The sequence below is a fragment of the Acanthaster planci genome, linkage group LG19, assembly GCF_054643075.1.
Source record: "Acanthaster planci isolate LZ-2023a linkage group LG19, COTS_SCS, whole genome shotgun sequence".
Classification (NCBI taxonomy): Eukaryota; Metazoa; Echinodermata; class Asteroidea; order Valvatida; family Acanthasteridae; genus Acanthaster; species Acanthaster planci.
This window is the reverse complement of record NC_141795.1, coordinates 10,293,666-10,316,763: the sequence shown is the minus strand read 5'-3', so window position 1 is coordinate 10,316,763 and position 23,098 is coordinate 10,293,666. Positions and strand designations below refer to the sequence as shown.

At 43.1% G+C, this 23,098-nt stretch overlaps 1 protein-coding gene across 2 annotated transcripts in view; it reads left to right on the top strand.

Moving 5' to 3' along the window:
• Positions 1-23,098, top strand: part of LOC110986826 (solute carrier family 15 member 4-like) — a 58,848-nt gene that overhangs the window by 14,966 nt on the left and 20,784 nt on the right. For both annotated transcript variants that reach the window (XM_022249052.2, XM_022249051.2), the window contains exons 2-5: positions 17,094-17,520; positions 18,765-18,972; positions 19,420-19,589; positions 19,961-20,178. In XM_022249052.2, the coding sequence (XP_022104744.2) occupies positions 17,142-17,520; positions 18,765-18,972; positions 19,420-19,589; positions 19,961-20,178 (975 nt within the window). In that variant the 5' untranslated portion in view covers positions 17,094-17,141. The remainder of the gene's footprint in view (positions 1-17,093; positions 17,521-18,764; positions 18,973-19,419; positions 19,590-19,960; positions 20,179-23,098) is intronic.

The window sequence follows — 23,098 nt, the reverse complement described above, 5'->3', positions numbered from 1 at the left end:
TCTTGGATGGTGCCATCCAATAGGCCTTCACTTGTGTGACTGTCTTTTCTCACAAATACGAACTCCTGCATCTATCTCAAAAAGACTAAATTTTTAATAGATATCTGTGGGGAAGTTTGTCTGACTCGCCTGAAAATAGATGTGGATGATGATATTTATCCAGTTAACACATGTGAAATTTGGGGCTGATGACGTCATCATACCGGAAGTTATAATAAAAAGTCCTTTTGCTCAACAAAATTAATAAAAAATCAACCACAAAAGATTTCAGAGTGAATTGTCCATTAGATGATAGCTGAAACATTGAAGTCAACTGCATGAAGTGTTTAACTTGTGTACTTCACAGAGATGACACAAGGATGACAAAACCCCCTTACAATATTTGCGAACTTGAAAATTCCATTCGCATACTGTGCATTGGCTATTGTGTGAATGGACGCCCGATAACTGCCTGTACCTTAGGCAGCACACAATGCGCAGTGTTGGCAAAAGGCCAAACACGTGGCGACGGGGAAAGCGTGTGAGCCTGTATTGGCATGCCCTACTGTTGCAAGGAGGGGTAGTGGTCCCATAGAAATTTGAACTGCGGATTTAACGGCAGCTGTTCAATTCCTGCCTGTTCCAACTTCCTTTTTTTATCAAACCAAAAAGGTTCCCAAAACAGCTCAGTGTTTTTATACCGACAAACACAACATTCGTTTCCTTCTTCTTCTTCTTCTTCTCTCAAATCTCATTTCGTTTGTGCACAGTTTTTCTCTGGAGCACTTTAGTCCCTTTGTAAGGAGTCAATCTTCATCAAAGTTGCCTCAAGCATAGACCCTATGGCAAAGATGTGTTGCAAAGCATGACGTCATGATGACGTCATCATCTTATTTATAACTGAATTTTGAGTATTTATTTTTCCCCATAAGTTTTGTAAGCGTTTTTCAACAGCTGGACTTTGGCACTTTTATCGGTGTGACTGATTATATATTAGGTGCATACTCTTCGTCCACCAGCTAGAGAGGGTCCGTCAAGAACATTGTGATCATGACGTCATCAGGTGTCATGTGACCGGGCATTAATGTACAAACTTAGAAGCCCTATATCTCCTGATGTAAATATCCCATTGAGATGAAACTGCTGATATCTAGAGGGGAATGTGTGATACATGAAAATTGATGTCATGGGATGATGACGTCATCAGTTCAGAAGTCGCATGACTTAGAGACTTTGCAGATATCTGGAAGGGGATGTGTGACAGACAAAAATTGACCTCATGGGATGATGACACCATCAGTTGACAAGTCACGTGATATGAAAGGTGCATCCTTTAAAGCCCTTTATCTCCAAAAGTACATGTCCCAGCGGGATGAAACTTTGCAGATATACTGCAAACAAACTGCCGAACCGAACCAAAATCATCAAACGTGGCACTTCCAAAACAAACCACACTTGATAAAAACAAGCCAACACACCACAAAAAAAGATAATGAAATGCAAACCTTGGCACACGTGTGTGTTCAGACATACGATGGCCCACATCACATGATTGTTGTGAAACGCATGTGGTGAGAATTCACTAATAATTAACCCGTTAACACACGCCATAAAAATTGAGATCCTCAGCCCACTTTTCAGCTATTATTCTCGGCCCACGCTCAAGCGAACACGATGAAAGAAGGCAGACCTTGGCTCTTGTGTATATGGTAATTGGTCTTTGTGTAGCCCAGAAATAAAAAGACCGAATTTGCATCATAATCACCAGCTTCACTATAGTCCCCACTTTGAAAAGAGGCACGGGGAATGTGGAAGCTTGAGTAGAGCTGCATGCCACCGAACAATCAGCCTTTTCACCATGTAATTCAAAGCCTGCAGAGCACGCTGGGCCACAAACTGAAAATTTGCGGTTTGGCTTGTTGCCTTCGTGGCCAAGCGAGGCTGGAATTCTTGGAGTCGCATTCTGAGAGAAATTCCCGCCGAGAAAGGGTTAACAGAGGAGATGCAATGTATGGCATTTCCGCGGCTTGTTACATGCGACTAATTCAAAAGAACCAAAATGAAGTAGGGCACAACGGAGATGAACATGACAGCATAGAAAAGGAAACCAGCAACTATATTTACAGAAATTTATTCAGTTTACATATCAAAAATAATAACTAAAGCAATTTGAATCTAGGTTACTATTTGTTTGTAAAATTAAATATTTACTTATAGGTTGTTGTTGAGGACATGAATGGGTGTGTGCTGTCAAGTTGACTATTGATATTCTGTGGCGGAGGGACAACTCAGGCACAGCTGGCTAAAGCACTGGCTGGTGCACCCGGTTGGTCTGATCCAGGTCATCTGGGGTGAGCCTCAGAATCGGTCTGGTCCAAGCCATCTAGAAAGAGCCTCAGAACCGGTCTGGTCCTAGGCCATCTAGGAAGAGCCTCAGAACAGGTCTGGTCCTATGCCATCTAGGAAGAGCCTCAGAGAACTGGTCTGGTCCCAGGCCATCTAGGAAGAGCCTCAGAACCGGTCTGGTCCTAGGCTATCTAGGAAGAGCCTCAGAACCGGTCTGGTCCTAGGCCATCTAGGAAGAGCCTCAGAACCGGCCTGGTCCCAGGTCATCTAGGAAGAGCCTCAGAACCGGTCTGGTCCTAGGCCATCTAGAAAGAGCATCAGAGAACTGGTCTGGTCCTGGGCCATCTAGAAAAAGCCTCGGAACCGGTCCGGTCGTAGGCCATCTAGGAAGGGCCTCAGAACCGGACTGGTCCCAGGCCATCTAGGAAGAGCCTCAGAACCGGTCTGGTCGTAGGCCATCTAGAAAGAGCATCAGAGAACTGGTCTGGTCCTAGGCCATCTAGAAAGAGCATCAGAGAACCGGTCTGGTCCTAGGCCATCTAGGAAGAGCTTCAGAACCAGTCTTGTCCTAGGCCATCTAGGAAGAGCCTCAGAACCAGTCTGGTCCTAGGCCATCTAGAAAGAGCATCAGAGAACCGGTCTGGTCCTAGGCCATCTAGGAAGAGCCTCAGAACCGGTCTAGTCCTTGGCCATCTAGGAAGAGCCTCACAACCAGTCTGGTCCTAGGCCATCTAGGAAGAGCCGCAAAACCGGTTGGTTTCGGCCATCAACTTGAAGGAGAGAGAGAACAGCGGAGACTCGCTGTCTCTACATGCAATGCATGTGGCAAGGCGTCAATTTGAAGGAGAAGAGTACAACGGTGACTCGCTGTATCTGCAGGCAGTGTTTAGCTGGAGGGCCAATTCGTCATTGGCTGGAGTTATGAAGGTTGGCGACACCCATCAGATGAAAAAAAGTACAGAGCCCCTGGCTGAACGGGTGGCTGTGGTGTGATATGAGTGCACCCAAGCATGGTACAACCCACTTCTTAAATACATGTGCACCCAGAAAATAATAAAAGGGCCATTACATAACCGGTCAGCCCACTGGGCAACGTCTTAACAAAAGAATACTGGGTACAAAACACAAATACATAGGGTCTGCTGCAGAACAGTTTAGACTTACAGTACCACAAATGTCTAAAGAAAGAGTTAAACAGCAGGGGAATTATTAAGGAAGAAATGTCCCATCTGTAACAGGCTCAACAATGCTGTATTCTCATTACATCCGATTATGCTTATGTCTATTCAGACAACATCAAGTACATGTACCTCAATCTCCAAAAGCTCCGCTTTTCCATATATTGTTCCGTATAAGGCCAATGATGTCATAAATAGCCGTAAAAGACAATGTTTGATTGGATGCATGTTGATCGTAGTAGGACTCGTGCTCTAACTTGAGGCAACCCTGGAGAGAAGCGGATGTTGCCAGGCTGACCAGCGTACGTGCAACCAGATTTTGTGAGCAAGGTGGCCTATAAACTTGTCTTTCGTTAGGTCAAGTTGTTTTACGTATATGTTGTGTTAACATTTTCAAGATTCCTTGTAGTTCCAAAATCTCAAATAACAAAATGCTGTTATCCGTAAATCGCCCCTTTGGCCATGTGCATGTACATACATGTGCATACGTACATGTGTATACATGTCTGACCATGAACAAATCCAAACCAAACCTTGGCACTCAAAGCATTGGTAAATTTCCATGTCCTCTTTGTTGAGAGGCAGAACCTCGGGTGTGTTTTATTTTAAATCATACAATTTCCTGTCAACTTCAAATGATGTGGTCTGAATATTTTTAAAGTATAACTTCATGGGACATTGATGATAAATTCTGAATGCTTGCCCCACAATCATCTCATTCCAGCCCGAGCTCTAACGAAGATTTTGTAACAAAGCGTTGCGTCATAACTGTATGATTTGCTGATCATAAGTGTTACGAACTACTAAAACTTGGTGGTTTCGTTGATGGTGGGATATGCTCACTGTTTTCATACAACTTTACTAACTGAGGCAATCTAGTAGCAGCGTGAACAAGAAATTTTGCATGCTCGTACAAGTTTGCTGAAGATCAAGGATCAATGAATTTTTTTCCTGCATTGACGAGAAATATATTACTGCTATTAGTTATCTATGATTGGTTCAAAATTAAGCCACTCCTTTCATGGTCAATTGCAGGCCGTGGAATATCAGGCGTATTAATGAGACTGGTAATTTACATAAACCTTGCATATTGCGTTCCGTCCGCAGGCGCGCCTCGTTGTCAAGGGGTCTTTTGTTTGGTGGGGACTGGCGTGCTCTCCGTGATCCCGTGCGGCATGGAACAGTTGGTCAATTTCGCGATGCTGCCTAACAGACATAACAAATCTAATTTGTTTAATTTGTTGTTACATGTAACTTTCTCCTGTAACAGAATCTCCACACTGGCTATTTTTCTACCAAACTAAGTCTTACTAGCACATTTCAATTCACAGAGCTACTGATAAAAATTGGTACATGTAAACAAGTAAAATGTGAAAAGACCCAAGGGGCTCACACGAGAGCAATAGAACTTGGAGGCAGCAACTGATAGCAGATGAAGGCTTGCTAACGTTCGGCCTGGGCTTGCACATTTGATGACCTTCCAACACGTCCAACAATGACACGGTCACAGTAGTCAGTACACTGAGCCCTAACCTAGGCCTACATGTACTTAGACTGAAGTCTTTAACTTACTTGTCCAAAGACCACTCGAATATGCAGTTGTTTTATTTTCTTATTTTGCTTTGTTTTCTTATTCTTGGAAACATGACACATTATCCAGACAGCATTTGACTATCATACTGTGCTCATATTCTCCAGAACTTTCCGTCTTTACAATGCTTTGCACAGACTAAGGAGGGCACTGTGCGTTATCCAGGGCTTTCCTCCCACCTCTAAAACTGAACATTTCTTCATTGTCTTCCTCATTGTCACTTCTTCTGTGATTGGCGCTAAATGCGCTGTTGGATGAACAGATATAAATAAAAATAGATAAATAAATAGTATTTAATTGCATAGTTGTGCACTGATACTTTACCATGCTAATGTTATAAATTAGAGGACACTTCAAATCTTGTTAAATTGAATCATGATTATAAATCAGTTTACCTGTATGTACTGCATTATTGAATCTAAAAAGCTGATTTTAATCAAAAGAAATGACTTTAATTGAACAAAAATTCTCTGCCAGATCAGATTGATTGTTGCATACACTTGTGCACCGGTTAGTACTGCAGGGGAAGTGTTCAGAGAAAAAGTGCTTGTGCATGTGTAAGTCCTAGAAAACCATATAAATCAACTGAAAACTTAAAGATTGCAATAGTTTTACCATTGGTTGATTCAGCCAATGTTTAAAAAAGTATTGAAGTTGTGCGATTGGCCAACTCTGCCTACTAGTTGTAGATCCTCATCTTAGAGAAGTGATAGAACTGGGTTACATATGGCAGGCCCATTGCCTGACCAGAGACTGGGGGGAATTCGTCAAAGCCAAAAGTGGAGCTTTGGGCACTGTGAACACATATTTTTATACAAAGGTCCATCATAATGTGCTTTGGAACACAACATCAACAAGTTCCATGTTTGTTGTGAACCAAAGGTTTACCAAAAAGTAATACATTCTAGTAAATCATTATTACCTCCACTCACCTAACTCAAAATGGTAAAAAAATATTTTGAGGTGCATTTCATTTTGCACTTGGGAAAAAAAATTGGAAAATCAGACCAAAGTAATATGTCATCGGAACTTTGTAGTGGTTATATGAAATCAACATTTATGAATCAGAATATTTGGAGTTTGATTAAATTTCACCCTTTGTGAAATTGGAGGTAAAATATTGTTCCATAAACAAATGTTCAAACATGGATTACACAACCTTAAAAAACAAAAACGAACAGACGTACCATACAACTTGTGAGGTGTGAATGGTACGTACGGTGCATTTACAAGTCTATTTAGTCTTTCTGGACTGGTTTCCTACATTTCCAACATGTGAGTAGAGCCAATGTGAATGATAACCAATGAAAAAAAAAGACTGCCGCTGGTACGGGTGGCTGGCCAGCCGCAGCGCGCGTCGGCGGTCTGGGTTCGGCTGTGCTGCAAGTGTAGCACGGCATTTAGTGACTGATTTCATTCTTTAAATGTTGCCGTATAAACCACCCGCAGTTCATTATAAACCACAGAGACATTTTCTGCATGAGAATCAATGTATAAAATGCGGCTTATATTCCAAAAATTACGGTATATTAAAATTACATATTTATTAAACAAAAAAACATCATCGAGCGGAACTCGGAAACGAGAGGAAGGGTTCGTTTGAACCCCCCGACCCCCCAGCCATGGGCCTGTTTGGGGAGTGGCAAATACAAGTGTGGTGCACTTACAGGTCTGTAAGTCTATTGTGGTTCGTTGCTGATAATAAGAGACCTTTTGCTTTACCCCTGTTGTTATTAAACACACTGGCACACTGAAAATGTACAAGCTACCAAGTAAGGCTATGCATAATGGCTTATTATTTGTAGGTGTAATCAATCAGTCCAGTGATACGGGCAGTTTGCGTGCAGCACTCATTCCTTCTAGGCTATAAAAGGCATTAGAGATTGGGCTCAGGGCTCTGCAGATCAGCATTGCAAGATCAAAAGACCTCAAAGGCACTCCACCAGGCCAGGGTTAAAGAAACACTAGGCACTAAACATTTGGACGATGCAAAAGCGTAACGATGCACTCAGCCACAGCTACCACTGGAACTGCTGCGTGCAACAATTCAGCGGACTGGTTGACTGTTTGCATATGTACAGAGATATTTCTTTGAATCAGGAAAGGGCGCTATATCCCTTTTCGTGATTATGATATAGTTAAAAAGAATGAGTTGAACAAAGAATCCTCCATATGACAATGAAATTTCCTCAAATTCAATTGTCTATAGCAATGAACCAGAAGGTACCTTTCCCCAAAACCTCAAAATGAGAAAGGGTTCAGGTTGGCAAATTTGATTCAAAGGAACCCTGAATTGCTGCAATATTGTAGCGTAAACCTATTTGGGCTCTTGACCTCCATTTAAGCAAAATGCTTGCAAAAGAGGATGCAGGCTCACAGGTTTTCAACTCTGAAATTCAACTTGTTTCTTTGTTTTAAATTCTCACAAGACCGGCCACCTACTGCAATGCTTCCTAAAACACAGTTCATTCTCAAAATACAAAACACACTCTCTTGGAAAGTATACATTTTGTAACAACTTTACCCGGCCCTGGTACCTAGCCAAACCCTTTCTATGTATCCCAACAAAAAAAACCCATTCAAGTTGTCTTTTTATAGTTGACTATTTCCAGAGGGAGTGCTGGCCCAGACCCAAAACTAGGCTAGGTGATGCTGCTGGAGCCCTTTTGCCAGTGGCAGCTGCTCCGTTGGCTAGTGAACTACGGAAAAACAACTGTGCCGAGTTAACTGTCCAAATTGTACGGCCCCCTCCCAAGAATGGCCTAGTGTCATGCTCTGCTGACCAGTATGCCATAGCAAGGAGGGCCAAATGCTCACCCTGTCAGTTTGGGATTTGCTCACCCACAGGCTCAGCAAGGCTTCAACCGTCCTATGAGTGCTCAATCATTTCGTCAGACCTAGGGTATGGCGAAGTGGTGTGGGTCTTTCTAGAGCTGATTAGAATATGAGCACATTTCTGCATAGACCTCAGACTCAAATTACCTTCCATAGTTGGAGTGGACTTCCAGGGGACCCCTGAACCTAGTGATGAACTCATCCATGAGCTTCGTTGCAATGGACTTGGCAGTGTGGTCTCTGACTGGAGGGCATTCTGTCCACTTGATGAAATAGTCTCCCACCGCAATGATATACGTGACCAGCAGTGGCAGGGAGGGGCCACATGACAGCAACCAGTATTCTTTCTACACCTGGTAGTGCCCAATCTCCACTCTCTTGGCCCTAGCTGGTGCATATGGTTGGACATCTCTGACACTGTTACTGTTGGACCAAGTGACGTGCAGACTGATGCATAGAAACCAGTTGAAGTTGTTTTTTTTTTTGGTCATGATAATGCCTCAGTATGGTAGGTTGCAGTTCCCAGGGTACCAAAATTCTCAGTCAGGGCTTATCAGTTGGTTGATTTGGCTCCCACTGGATACACACGGCTCCCTGCTCTTCCACAAAGCTGTTCCACGAAGTGAGCCCACCAGAACTTGATCTCTTTGCTCAATGGAGCCCCACACTCCCAGGATGGCAGTCAAGCATGCGCCACCCACTGTAGCACTTCCTTCAAGTCATCATCTCGCCACTGTGACCTGATCAGCTGCTCATGACTAAGTTCAGTGGCATGGAAGTGATCTAGAACCCATGGCTCTGCATTTCTCCCTGGCTGATGTATGCTGCCTTCAGTGTGGGCTCTTTTACCTGTGGAGAGGCTATTACACCCGGGGGTCCAGTTCCCTGCTCCAATAGTGGGGCATCCTGTACCAGCCGGGCAGTTGTCTGCACCACACTGCATCCTACATACCTTATCTGGGGCTGTCGCAAGTTTTCAGTCTTCACTTTGTTGCTGTGGCCGTGGTCACAGTAAGGGAAGCATTTCTTGGACAATGATCAGCATTTCCATGGCATCTACCAGACCGATGCCCAGTAGGAAAGTCATAGATGCTGAGCTTCTGTAGCATTCTCGCAAGTTGTCTCTGAGGATCTCGAACACTGTACATCCATTTCAGGGGCTAGTGATCTGTGCGAATCCTGAACCAAGACCCATAGAGATGATGATGGTACTTCTTCACAAATTACACTGTTGCAAGGAGTTCCTTTCTCGTTGCAGTGCTTTCTTGGCAATGCTTCAGTGCTTCCAGTGCCTCCTGGCATTCTGCCATTCTCAGGAATGGCCTATCCCTATCAGTGATTTGGAGCAAGGGTCGAGCAATCTGAGCGAAGCCCTCAATAAAGTGCCCATAATATGACACCAGTCCAAGAAATCTTCGGACATAATGACAGTCATTACGTGAAACACCCATTTGGAGCAGATCCGAGTTTGCCTATGATAAACTCAGGTCGCTACTCACTGGTTTTGGATTTAGCACTTTGCATTCCAATGTTTCTTATCTGATCAAAAGTTAATGAAGTGTGAACAGGTGGTTGATGATGGCACTACCTGTGAGTTTGCTGACAAAAAAATCTACAAAAGTGTACTAGATTCGTGCTCATACTGTATGGCAGTGGGAAAAGTGTCAAAAGAAATTTGGTTAGCAACTTTGAATCATAAAAATTGACCAAATGTATCCTGAGAAATGAAATAAAAAAACAGTCAAACTTCGCCCACATTCTTGAAAAGTCCCGTTATTGTACACCATCAGCAGGTCGCAGCCAGTGTGCCGTGATTGACAGAGCAATGGTCACAGTGGTCTTGGGGGAAGTGGGTGCCAGGGTAATTGTTTATCTTATAATTACTTACTGCTGATCCAGGCAGGATGAAACTGGTGAGTAGCATTCAGAGGTTCTGGCTAATGGAAGTTTCACGTAATGGTAGCTGGCTGAGGCCAATCCCACACAGCACGAACCTTTCAAGGGTCAGTAGCAACCCCTGTAGGTGACACCACATGACCAAGGAACTCCACCTCCTGCTGAAGAAGTCTGCACTTTTGGACTTCAACTTCAGGCTGGCTGTACGAAGCCTCTGCAAGACTAGGCAAAGTCTTGCATGTGTTCATCAAACGACTGTCCAAACACGATAATGTCATCGAGGTACAACACAGCCACTTGCTATTGCAACTCTGCAAGGACATGCTCGATCAAGCGCTCAAAAGTGGAAGGCGTGTTGCACTACTCGAACAGCACTGGTAGAGCCCACCTTGCCCCGTACTAAATTCAGTCCTGTGCCTATCAACTACCTCTGCTTACCAGTACCCAGAAGCAAGATCCAGGGTCGGCAAGAATTGGGACCCTGCCAGTGAGTCAAGGTTGTCCTCTGTGTGTGGGAGTGGGTGTGCATACTTCATTGTAACTCGTTCAACCTTCGGTGGTCAATACCACTCGGTCAGACTTGTCCTTCCTCACCAGGGCAAGTGATGAACTCCATGGACTCTTCAATGGCTCAATGACACCCTGCAAGAGCATTTTTGCTATTTCCTTGTCCGCCACCTCCCATTGGGTTAAGGGTACTCTTCTCTGTCTCGGTCTCGACATGCTGCTGGGTCAGGTTAGTCTGGCTAGTTTCTCCATCCCCAATAGAGAATACATTACTGAATCGTCTCAGTAAAGCTGCAAGTCCAGCTCGCTCATCAACCATTAAACTTTTGCAGCTGGACTCAAACAGTGAAGACAGATGTCCAGGTACTCCCAGCTCTTCACTCCCCCTGGCCTGTTGTTTTGCTTGTTCTTTGTGTTCCAGTACTGCAACACTATCGAAGGGCTTCAGGATGGCAGAAGCAGTCCCCTGTCTTAGCATGAGTGCTTCAGGCAATAGGTTAAAGAGTCTCAAAGGTACACAGTTGTCCTAGGTATATACAAGAGAACTGGCCTGGAGAACCTGACAATTCTTGACAACTGTTGGCAGCACACCCCATATCAGCAGCTGACCTCCATTCCTGCGAACTTGGCAGCCAGTAGCATTTCAGAAGAAGGGGCACAATGCCATTCTCAGTTATCTGTACCCGACAGACTGCAGGCACCTGTGGATACTCCCGCTGAGGGATCCTGGCATTCGTTCTCCTCACAAGAAGTCCAGTTCCAGGATAATATCATCACTCATGTCTACTCCCCAAATGCAATGTGGGATTTGATTCCTGCCAACCTTTACTGGCAGTTCACCCAGGTTTGTCCTTTGAAACAGCGGCATGAAGATGAAACTTTTTGTTGCACCAGTGTCGATCAGGAACCTCACAACCATGCCCAAAATCTCCCCTCTGACATAGAGTCCCAGTTCATGGGAAGATGTCGGTCGTATTCCAACACCGGACTGTCAACACTGGAGGTGAGGCGGCCTGCTGCAGCAGTGAGGCTCTCCGTGTCGGTAGCAAGGCTGCCTCGCGAGTAGTAGGGCTGTCTGTGCCAGTGGTAAGGCTGTCCATGTCGGTGGTGGGACTGCCTGCACTGGATACGAGGCTACCTGTGCCAGTGGTAAAACTGCCTGCACTGGCGGCAAGGCTACCCTCGCTGGTGCTGGGACTGCCTGCACTTTAGGTGCACTGAGCTGCTGGACATCTACAGCTGGGCTTTCGGTGGCAAGACCTGCCCTGCCTGGTTTAACGGATGCTGGTCATCCTTTTGGAGGGAACATCAGGCCCAGAAATGGTCGGGGCGACTGTACTTCCAGCGTCCTGGCTTCCAGTTGTTGGCCTTCTGTTTTCCTTGGCCACGGCGCTGTATTTCCAACAGTTCGCACACCATTGTTGCAATCTTGTCAGTTTGCACAGACTCTGCAGATCTCACTGCATTGGCGTGGGACATCACTGCCTTTTGATCATCAAGCCTTTTTTGTCCTGCACCATGCCTCATCCTCTGCAGCAATTTCCACAGCTTCATCAAGTGTAGATGGTTTCCCTTGGAATAGTGCCTGTGTGCGGTCAATATCGTCCAATGTGTTCTTAACTGGTCAATTGCAAAGTCCTCCATAAACTTGGAGCTGCTCTCGGGATAGGCTTGGTGGACCAATTTTCTGATAGCTTGGCTCAACTCAGCAACAGTTTCCCCTGCACGCCGTCACTGCAAATTGTCACTGAATGGCCTTGACTAACTCCTTGAAGAACAACTGGGGCTCCTTTGGCAAGGAACATGCAACTCCCAGTGCTGGTCCTTTCAGTGCAGCCATCAGATAGTCTGCCCTCTGCTCCTGATTCCAGCAGTTGATCCTGCTGACTTGTTCAAAGTGCACCAGTTAGTCCTCAATGAATGACAACCCGTCCTTCTCCTGAGCCTTTACCTGCATTGCTGCTGCGGTGCGCACGTTTGCGTACTGGCCAACTGCATTTGCAGCACCGTATCCGCTAGTAGTGGTAGCAGTGTGCATTGCCATGTGCCTGCCTGCAGGACAAGCTTTGCAACTGCTGTATGCCTTGGTTGGGCTGGAGATTGAGGGTAGCCAGAACAGTGCTCATCACTATCAGACTTGCTGCGCCTCACTTTTCACGAAGACCCTGTGCCAGTTTCTTTTGGTGCTTCTGCAAGCTTTGTTTTTGTCTCCTGGTGCTATTGTCCTTGAAAGGGGCTCAGTGTCTCTGGTACATAGAATTACCATCTTCCGGTTCTGGGTGAAGATCCATGAGTAGCTCAACCGCTGTCCGAAAGTGACCGCTATAACCATTTGATATCATTGGACATGTTGCTAATGGCTTCTGTGACATTTCATGCTGGCTCCAGCGTGTCACACTTCTCCATTGAAAAGCCAAGAAAACTATCCCACCGCTGCCATCAATTGTAACATAATTAAACCTAAGCAAACACTAATAAAAAGGGACACAGTTGACTCACAGGCTTTCAACTCCAAAACTCAACTTGCTTCATTTTTTAATTTTCACAAGAACAGCTACCTGCCACAATGATTCCAAAAACACAACAACTTATTGTCAGCTTACAAAACACACTGTCTAAAAATATTTTGTGACAACTTAACCTGGCCCTGGAACCTAACCAAATTCTTCCCACATACCCCAACAAAAGTACCCCATTTATGTGGTCTACATGTGTTTATAGTTGCCTCATTTCTGGAGCGCACGCTGGCCCAGACCCAAAACCAGGCCAGGTGCACGCTGCTGGAGCCCCTCCTCTGGTAGCGGCGGCTTTGCCACCATTGGCTAATTAACTACTGAAAAATAATGGTGTCAAGTACACTGCAATATACATTGTATTCATTATAACTTCCTCCCATTTGTGGATTTAGCAGAGACAAACGTGAATTCCATGTTGGATTATTTTTTCTGCTCAGTAACTATACACATAGTATGTAAGTACACTTGTGCAAACTAGTGCATATATGTAATAATTTACATCGACTGTGGCTGTGATTCCTCCATTACGATCAATGCATGACACATCACATTTTCAAAACTTTCAAGTAATTTTTGTATCAGTTCATCATTTATTCTTGTGCATCAAATGATGTTGGGCCATGAGTGGCCTCTGAGCTAATCTGAGGCATGGCCATTATGGGAGGGTGTTAAACATCTGTAATATGGGTAAATCCACAATTGTGGTACCCTAAAATAGATAATGGCATAGATAAATAATGCTGTCAAGTGACCCCTTCAGAAATAATCAGGTGATCAGAAAACTTCTGCTCTTCAGTTTGATGATGCTTCAAATTAGACTGCATCTCTATTTGTTCCAAGGAACAACACTTGAAAAGTTCCCATTTAATATGAACAGAAACATGTAGAAGGGGAGACTTCTTTCGGGGTCTGAAGCTTCTGAAGAAAAGATGATCACATTGGATAAGTTGTTTTGCAATGAAGTGTGAAAATGTAGGTTTGTATTATGTTGGTCATGTACATTGATGATGGCCCTGATCAATTTTCATAACTAAAGCTAAGAGGAGTTAGTCTTTTCCTAACATAAAGAAAACAGGCATCAAATGTCTAAATACTGACAATAAACCACATTTTGGAGCATATCATCTCGGCCGTGCGGTGTCCTTTTTGATTTAAACATGCAAGGTGTTTGAAATTCTTATCATAGATCCAAAGAATGGAACAGCTAGGGTGCTGAATTTTTGTAAATATACAGCTAGAATTACGTACATATACATAACACCACTACTTTCATTATTGAAGGCATGGAATCGATACCGTGTCAGTATCATTCTTTCTATTTACAGTGCCTATCATACCTAAATGTATCTGTGCATGTACTGTACGTAGTCTTGCCCCACACAATGGCGCTGAAATTGCAGACATTAAACAATTTGTCTAATGTTTGGGCTTCAATAATGATAGCTGCCATTTAAAGGAAAACTCCACCCGTATTTAATTATCATGCCATTTCAAAGAGAGGCAATTGTAATTGTGAATGGTGTTTTGTTTTATTGAAATCAGTCAAGGAAAGGTCATAAGCTCCCGGATGTTGTGGAAATTTTAAACAACATGGACGCATCCTTTGTATCAATGAATGGCAAGAAATTAGGACTATAAAGGGATTGTGAGCCGTTCTTTATATCAAAGAAAAACCAACTCTTGGCGAGCTTATATGTCACTTCATGTTCTTTCAGATTAGATAAAGTATTTTAGAGCGAGGATTTCCCCTTTAAGCAATAGCAAATTTTCAAAAAGATCAAAATCTCAGCCATAATGTGGCGATGAAACTGACACCTCTTGTGGTGGACCCGGTAGACCGGCCTGACCGAAGATGGAATTGACCTGGCCTAACCCCACAAATATATTTATTAACCTTGCGCAAGGATGAGCGGCTATCCTGACACAAGGGGGGATATAACGAACAGTGGACTAAGCCTAGGAGCAGTTTGTTTGGTGGAAATTTACCACCACTTAGGAAAGACAAATCAATACCGGTATCAGAGCAAGTAAATACAGGGAAATAACCTTAACAAACCTTACAGTGACACAGGATTTCCAAGGACAATAATCAAGTAATTGATTTATAACAATTGTAAATCAATGAGGTATATAAATAACCTAAGGTTTATTTACACAATACACCTCACAAGGCAATTGAATATGCCTCACATGGTAACCTAACCACCCGACTAGCTTTAGCACAGCCAATCTATAACCTAAAGATACCTCACTACTAACAAGTAGCAATAGCCTTCACGCAAAAACACAGAATGTCATGCAAATCAGGGGTGATTTAATGAAAGGGTAATTACCTTCACAGCGATCTGAGCTTATCAAGTGAACCCCAAGGCCAGCTAGCATGATGATAACAGAATTGCCTTCCAGCCATCACCCCACTAACAGGGCTTACAGACGACAAGCAATCCAACAACAAAGACCACTAGCTCCCAGCCCCGGTTCTCCACGTACACTCAGCTCTACCTTTAACTAATCTAGACCCAATACAGCTCACCACTACACCTACCAGCTAGCGTATCCACACGCAGCGCTTCCGGTGCAGCGTCCACGCTACCTCGCACAGTACACAGCACAGATTGGTATACAGCGTTCTCTGCGATCTTTCCACTCTACGACCCAGCAGCGAAACTAACAGTGCACGCCCTAAGCACGCCGCAAGCGCCCAGACCTAGTGCTCTATGCAACGCCGATTGGTCCGCACGTGCATTAATAATTTACGAATTAGACTGGCATCCATGTCTACCCCTGTTTTGTCACAATAATCTCATAAACAGTGATCCACCTCCAGTGTTCAGTACTTAACATTTATGCATTTTGAGTCACTCTACTTTGGAACTGTTTGTGCTTTGCTCAATCAAATTTTGTTTTCGGAAGTCTTTTTACCGGAGTCTACCTGAGTATTTAACTTTGACGGCTTATATCAATTTGGACATGCGCTACCTGTACCAGTTGTAGCGGATGTCAAATCACTTACTCTAATGAAGGTGACGTCAGAAGCGAAGATTTTTTTTTGACCTTTAAGGGCTTAATTGTACCACCATGTTTTTGCTCGCACATTTTGCATTCTACTAAAGTTCAAAGAATTTCAGTGACTTTTATTTGAATTTGTGATATGCCCTATGCTGTAAGTACGTGTTTTGGGTTACTTGTAATTACAGCTCATGTGCTACAGATTAAGATGTATAAAGAAGGAGATAGAAATACTCATCTTTGGGCATGATAAACTGCAAGTTATGAGTATAAATTTGGCATGTTAGACCATGCGGTCAATTCCATACATGAGCATGCATAGTGTATTATGAATAGGAGGATTTTGCATTGAGTATGGACATTTAATGTTGAAGTACATGTGCATACCTGAAAAGTTGAATTTGGAAGACTGTAGCTTTGACATTTTGTGTGATGTGGTTGTGCTAAAGAGTAATTAAGAGCATGCTTTAGACACATTTTTTGACTCTAGCTAGAGTGCTCATTTTGACTTCAAGGCTTTGTTTTGAATTACAAACTGTTCAGTTTATTCACTTCACCTTTTAATGAGGATTCTGTAAGCCATTTCACTGGTTGATGCATAGTGTAACACTATGGATAGATGCTTATTGTATTTGATATACCGTATTGTTGATGAGAGATTGAACCTCGCACACACACACAGTTACCATGCACTCATATTTCAGCATTGTTAAACTTGCTGTCAGTCACCACTCATCATTAAAGTGGTATAATACAATCGCAAATTACGTCACTGTCTTTGGAATTTCTTCTGAAAGTTTTATCAGTCACAGTGGTGATCTTTTTATCACATGACCACAGGCTGGATCACATGATCGTTAGTAACAGTCATGGAGCTTGTTAGTGTGTTAATTCCATCCCATTCTTCCTCTTTCAGTTGTGCTGTTTCAAAGTACATATACATATATGTGTTATTTTCATTTACCGTGATACACAAATTAATGTACATGTACTCACCTTCAGTTTAAACATCCTTCAAGTAATGCTTATTTTATTCTAAAAATGTTTTACCACCCAAAAAAGGTACAAATCTTATGCGAGCTTTCAGCAGTGTTGGAAATTTTGTCCAGGCCAAGTATGGTAATTGTTCTGAAAAGTTTGCACATAAATGTCCAATGCATGTCACAATGAGTTTTAAGCTTACACTCTTGTCCATTTACCTTTGAACAAAATTACATTAATGCTTGTTCTTTGCAGATATTGTCTCAGGCCAGTTGAGTTGAAGCTGTATGTACTTACACCAAAATGCCAAACATTTATGAAGAAATTGACGAAAGTATCAAAGCTCCGGTGATGAGTGAAAGCATGAAGAAAGAAAAGACAGCCTGTGTGGAGATAGATTTCCCAGCTACCACCAAGTCCTTTGGTTTCCGGGATCGGCTTGGAGTGGTTCTGTGTATACTTGTTTGTGAACTGTGTGAGCGGCTAACCTACTATAGTATTGCAGGAAATCTGGTGCTTTACTGCACCAATGTTCTGAAATTCTCCAGTGCTGATGCAACCACAATTTCCTTCATCTTTACGGGAACATCCTACCTTGTGCCAGTGATTGGTGGATGGATTGCTGACACAGTAGCGGGGAAATATAATGCTATACTTGGATCAGCTCTCATTTATTGCATAGGTAAGTTGTAGGCCTGCATTAGTTCATGAGAATCATGATTAATATCTGAAAAAAAAGCCAGACATCTTTTTCGGCTCTAGCTCTTTGTAGGCTCTGGTTTTGCTGGACTAGTTTACATTGTGAAATTGGAAATTTATTGTGCACTTTGCATTGACTCAGTGGCACTGAGTTCTTCCCTTTTATACTCGTGTGCATACATGTCCCTGCAGTACCCTTAAAATTGTTACCAGTACATGATCCGCATGTACATGTATGCACACAACAAATGCACAGTCCCCTCAGAAGTTCTTCTTTCCCTGGTGTCAGTGGCGCGGTGATTGAGATCGACACAGTGTATCACAAAATAAGGTCATAATTTTTTTAATGTGCCAACTTGGCAGAGATATTTTGTAATCCTCACCCCAGGCATACACCACAAGCCTGTAAACTCCTATTGGCCAGACCCCAACCACTGCCAAGTTAAAATTCTTGAAAGATCAGTCACCCCAAGGAGCCATATTGTCTCTATCAGGAACTGGATCTCTTTGTTGACAAACATGTGTTGACTGGTCGCGGCTGTTTGGGTTGTGACCGGGTATTACATATACTTCTACTTCCACAGCAACATAATGAAATGTAGTTAGAGGGGACTGTGTAGGGATGTACATGTATTAGCTACCATAAAACAATCGTACAGGTTCCAGCATGACCGGGAACTGAACTGGTGATTAGAATCTCTATGTGATGACACCAGCCTTCGTTAATGAGCATGGCAGCCCTGAGGGTTAAAATTAATTAAAACTCAAAGAATTTGTATCCATTTAACATGTGTGGTTTTCAAGATGATATAGCAAACAAAAGTGCATCCCACATTACATACATGCTATTACACATGTACATGTGCTGCATGCTTCATCACCGAATCTCAAAATGCCCTTCTGTAGCCAGTGATGCTGTGAACCTTGGTTGAAAAGCCTCAAATTGTTGAACAGACCAGTTAAACCTTATTTGAAAAGCCTCATATTGTTGATCAAAATAGTCAAACCACTGTTAACATGAAGCTTGCATATTCGTGTACATGTACAGCTCGTAGTTGAAGTTTGGTTTCCCTTTGCAGGTATGTACATATACATATACCAGAAATGGAAGTGGGGTGGAAACCTAGGGAGAACCTGGACCACAGCAATCAACTACTGGCAATGGAATTTGCAGATGCCGTATTAGTCTTCAGAGCTTTATATTTTTCATGTTTTGTTGTCTTCAAGGCACAACTTTGCTACCTATCATCTCCATTGATTACACCAAGTATGGCCCCCATCTAGGGCTGACCAACAGCCAGCAGCGAGGTTTTTTCCTGTTTGGTATTGCCATCATTGCTATCGGTACAGGAGGCATCAAATCAAATGTCGGCCCTTTTGGAGCTCAACAGTTAGATGATCTTGGAGAAGGTCCTGTCAAATCCTTCTTTAACTGGTAAGATTGGGATTTCTTACTAGTTACATTTGTATTGTACAATGTAGGTGCAGTAACCTTAAACATCCCTCAATCCTTGTTCAGATTTATATGTAATTTACCCACCTAAAAAATGAACTGCAATTCAGCATAAGTTCTGGTACTCTTTAGGTGAAGGCCTGTAAAGAAATTTTTCACAATGTAAATGAGTAGAATGGGTCACATTTTCTACCCTCATATTGTCCATTTCCTCAGGATGCCAAAAAGAATGATGTGTAAAAAAGAGCTCATTTTGCGGTTTCTATAAAGCAAACAAAACAAATTAAAGTGAAACAAATTGAACCCTGTGACACATACCGGTACATACGATGATGGCCCACATACACATCAAGTACGCACCCTACTGGCATTAATGTCCAGTTTTGAGATTACGGTAAGTGACATTATCGTGTTATTTTTCATGTGAAGGTTCTACTGGTTCATCAATGTTGGTTCAGCTGTCTCCTTTTCAGCAGTGGTCTATGTGCAACAGGAAATTGGATTTGATGTTGGGTTTGCCATTCCAGCTGTCTCAATTGTTGTGGCTATTATCATGCTTTTGATTGGTCGAAAGTGGTATTGTATGAAGGCACCAGAGGGTGAGACCAGTTTTGAATTTTCCACATTTTAAATCAAGGATGACGGACTCTATCTGTCCCTCTCAAAATTTTAAAACGTTTTAAATTTGCATAGGAATATTTAAAACTCAGAACTCAGAGATCATGAATATGGCAGGTTTGTGATTGGTCTCAAGTGCCTGAATTTATTAAGGCACACTGAATCATTGGTAGTTCTAAAAATGATCCAACTTCTTTTTAATGGAATCTGTGATGCAAGCAAGCGTCTGACTCACTGTTGTGTAGCTTTTTAAATGCATCATTAATTTGGGCAATTTAATTATTGAATGAAATGTGACATACTCTTTAGCCAGACCAGTTTCTCTCAAGAAATTTCTAAATTTTCTTTCAAGGGAGTGTTTTCACAACTGTTGCCAAAATCATTTGGGAGGCTGTCACCAGACTTTGGATGCCTAACACCAGGAAAGATCAGATGACCAGCTGGCTTGATAGTGCCAAGCATAGCTTTGGAGGTCACTTTCCTGATTTAAAGGTGAATGAGGTGAAATCCCTGGGAAGAATTCTGCCTGTTTTTATTGTCATCATCTTCTACTGGACTGTGTACTACCAGGTGTGTGGGTTATTTTGTTTTTGAACTCGCTAAGTTTCTTTGCACACATTAGATCTTTGAGCTTTGTGGTTGGGTTTGGTTTTTGATTTCATACATGTACATCTTTGGACCTGAAATCCCATCACATCCCCTGAAGAGAAAGTGGCAGGGATCCCACTGGGAAGCTTTGTCGGGAAATTTACTGGGATCCCACCAGGAATCCCACTGGATGCGGGATAGGATCCCACCGGAATGCAGGATGGGATTCTACTTGAATCTCAGGGTGCGATCCCAGTTATGGTGGGATCCTGCTGAGACTGGGATATCAGTGGAATCCCAGTGGGATCCGGGGTCCCAGTGCATTCCCACCCAGATACCACTTGGATTCTGGCAGGATCCCGCTGGGATGGGGTGTGATCCCACCAGGAAGTTTTGTTGGGATTTGCATGGGATAGCCGGTATCCCATTGGGATTCCAGTCACATCCCAGTTTGACGCAACTGACATCCCACTGGGATCCCAGTTTGATGCATGCAACTGACATCCCACTGGGATCCCAGTTTGATGCATGCAACTGACATCCCACTGGGATCCCAGTTTGATGCATGCAACTGACATCCCACTGGGATCCCAGTTTGATGCATGTGACATCCCACTGGGATCCCAGATTGATGAAACTGACATTCCACTTGGATCCCAGTTTTGTGCAAATGATATCCCAATGGGATCCCAGTTTGGGATTTCATTTTATTCCAAACAATATATTATGCTGCTCCGAGCTGGAACAATTACAGTGCATTTCTACATTGAAATAACATTCCTGTAGGCAAGAGCTCCGTCACTTTCATCATGCTCAGGCTTTTGTTCCTTTCGCAAAGGAGTTCCGAGTATATACACACAACGGCTTGGGAATGCTTGTTCCTAATCATGTTTTTGTGGACACGAACTAACTTGAAGAGGCGTAGGGACTTTCTGTTCTTTGCTGGTGAGGGTACTCTTCTGCTCATAGGTAGATAGATCTCATCTCAACCCTTGCAGGCCTCTCATAGTCTGCAATGAATTGCAATTCTTGCAAAAAGTAGCTAATTGGTTCTGAAAAGATATTAGGTAATAAATTCAATAATATATCCCTTGCACATGTGCTTTATGACAATTATCCGTTTGACTGTGATGACACATCAAAGCCTATCCTCCATTAATTGTGAAGTCCTCTTCAATTACATTTGTATTTGTGATGTTTGAATTTTATTACTGTGAAACAGGCTTAACCACTGACCGGGGCATTTTTCAACGTTGAGGATGCTGGGCCGGCATGACTATCATTTTTTCCGTTTTCAAAATCCCTCAACAATTCATCATTCCATTTAACAGTCGTTTATAGCCGCACGGAGTAATCTTCAGGCACTACTCTAAGTTGACAGGTGACCTTCATTGACGCCCGAATGTTTCAGCCAGGCCAGCAGCCTTGTAAACAGAGCCCAGATTGTGCGGTGTTATACAGCTGTCTTTTGTTCACGAACCTGGCTCAGTGCACTGCTGACCTCTTTTCAATAGGGGCCAGATTAGCATGCAGCGGTGCTGTGTGGCTCATCTCTGCAGTGGTGGAGAGCTTTTGTCCCCGGTGGTAATCCGCTTGCTCTAAATACCCCAAACCCTGGTATACGGTTTCAAAATAACGCTGGATTATCACCACTTTTGAGAGTGAAAAATGCCGGTCATGCCCAGCAGCCTGGTCTTTTGTTCGGAGTACGGTCTTTTGTTACAGGGCCCTGTTTCCTTTGTCCGAGTTTGGAGACCCCGGCCACACATATAAACCATACGGCTCCGATCCTGGAGTCCCCGGCTGGTAGTGGTTAAAGGCCTGGGCCTGAAAAATACTAGGCCTAGCATTGGCTAGATCTAGGAGTAGCTCAGCTGTCTGGGACCTAAGGCCTAACTTAAAAAAAAAGTATATGCTTCGGTCCTATAGCTACACATGATTACAAATAAACAAGTCAGTGGGGTCCATTTCGCTACAACATGAGGCTAGACCCACTTAAATCCTTTTGATAGTTAAGTTAAAATGTATGGCTATGTTGGTCACGCTGGTTGAGCAAGTTATGTCCCCCCCCAAAAAAAATTCTGCTTCTGGTTTCTTGACCGACCCTAATTTTTTGGCATGACCCTAAAATTTTTATCAGAAAGTTAGAAAAACAATTTTTAAAAAGTTAACAAACAATTGAAATAGGCCTAAATCCTGCTGTCTTTTTTTCTTCACAAAACACCTTTGAACAACCTTTCCTCACATTAAGAGCTTCTATTTATATGTTTTCCCACTTACATTTGCTATTTTCGAAAAGAAAGTTCCATGATTTTCACAAGTTGCTTCATGTTTTGCTGACGTGTGCAAAGCGCAATGCATGAAACAAGACTGCGCTGGTTCCCGCCACGCCTATGCAAAAGAATGCATGGTGGAAATGTGCCAACCAGTATGTATGTCCTGGTAGATTACACTACATTGGCGCCCGGCCGTACTTGCATGCAACCCTCGCTACACATGACATAAGTACAGCTGCAGGTCAAAAAAACATTGATGTTGCAAGAGGAATTCTGCAAGTTAATTCACGGAACTTGGTCTCTTATCTGTATGTATTTTCTGTGTTCACCAGTTTAGGATGAGGTTGTTTTGCTCGTACTTGCTTATACTTGAAGTGAGCGTGTTTCCAAACATGCTTACCATGCCATACATGGACACTGTTGGCTATAGTTTGCCATCATGATAACCGTACTTGTCCATAATTCTTGTGAATTTCCTTTCCTGCAGCACAAAATATTGACCAAAAATATTTTTCCGAGCAAGGCCTACCTGCCTACCAACCCTTTTTAATTTTTAGAAGCAGAGCTCCTTTTTGGCCTAACAATTTTTGTTACCTATGTCACAAGAAATAGGCCTAAGCCCACTG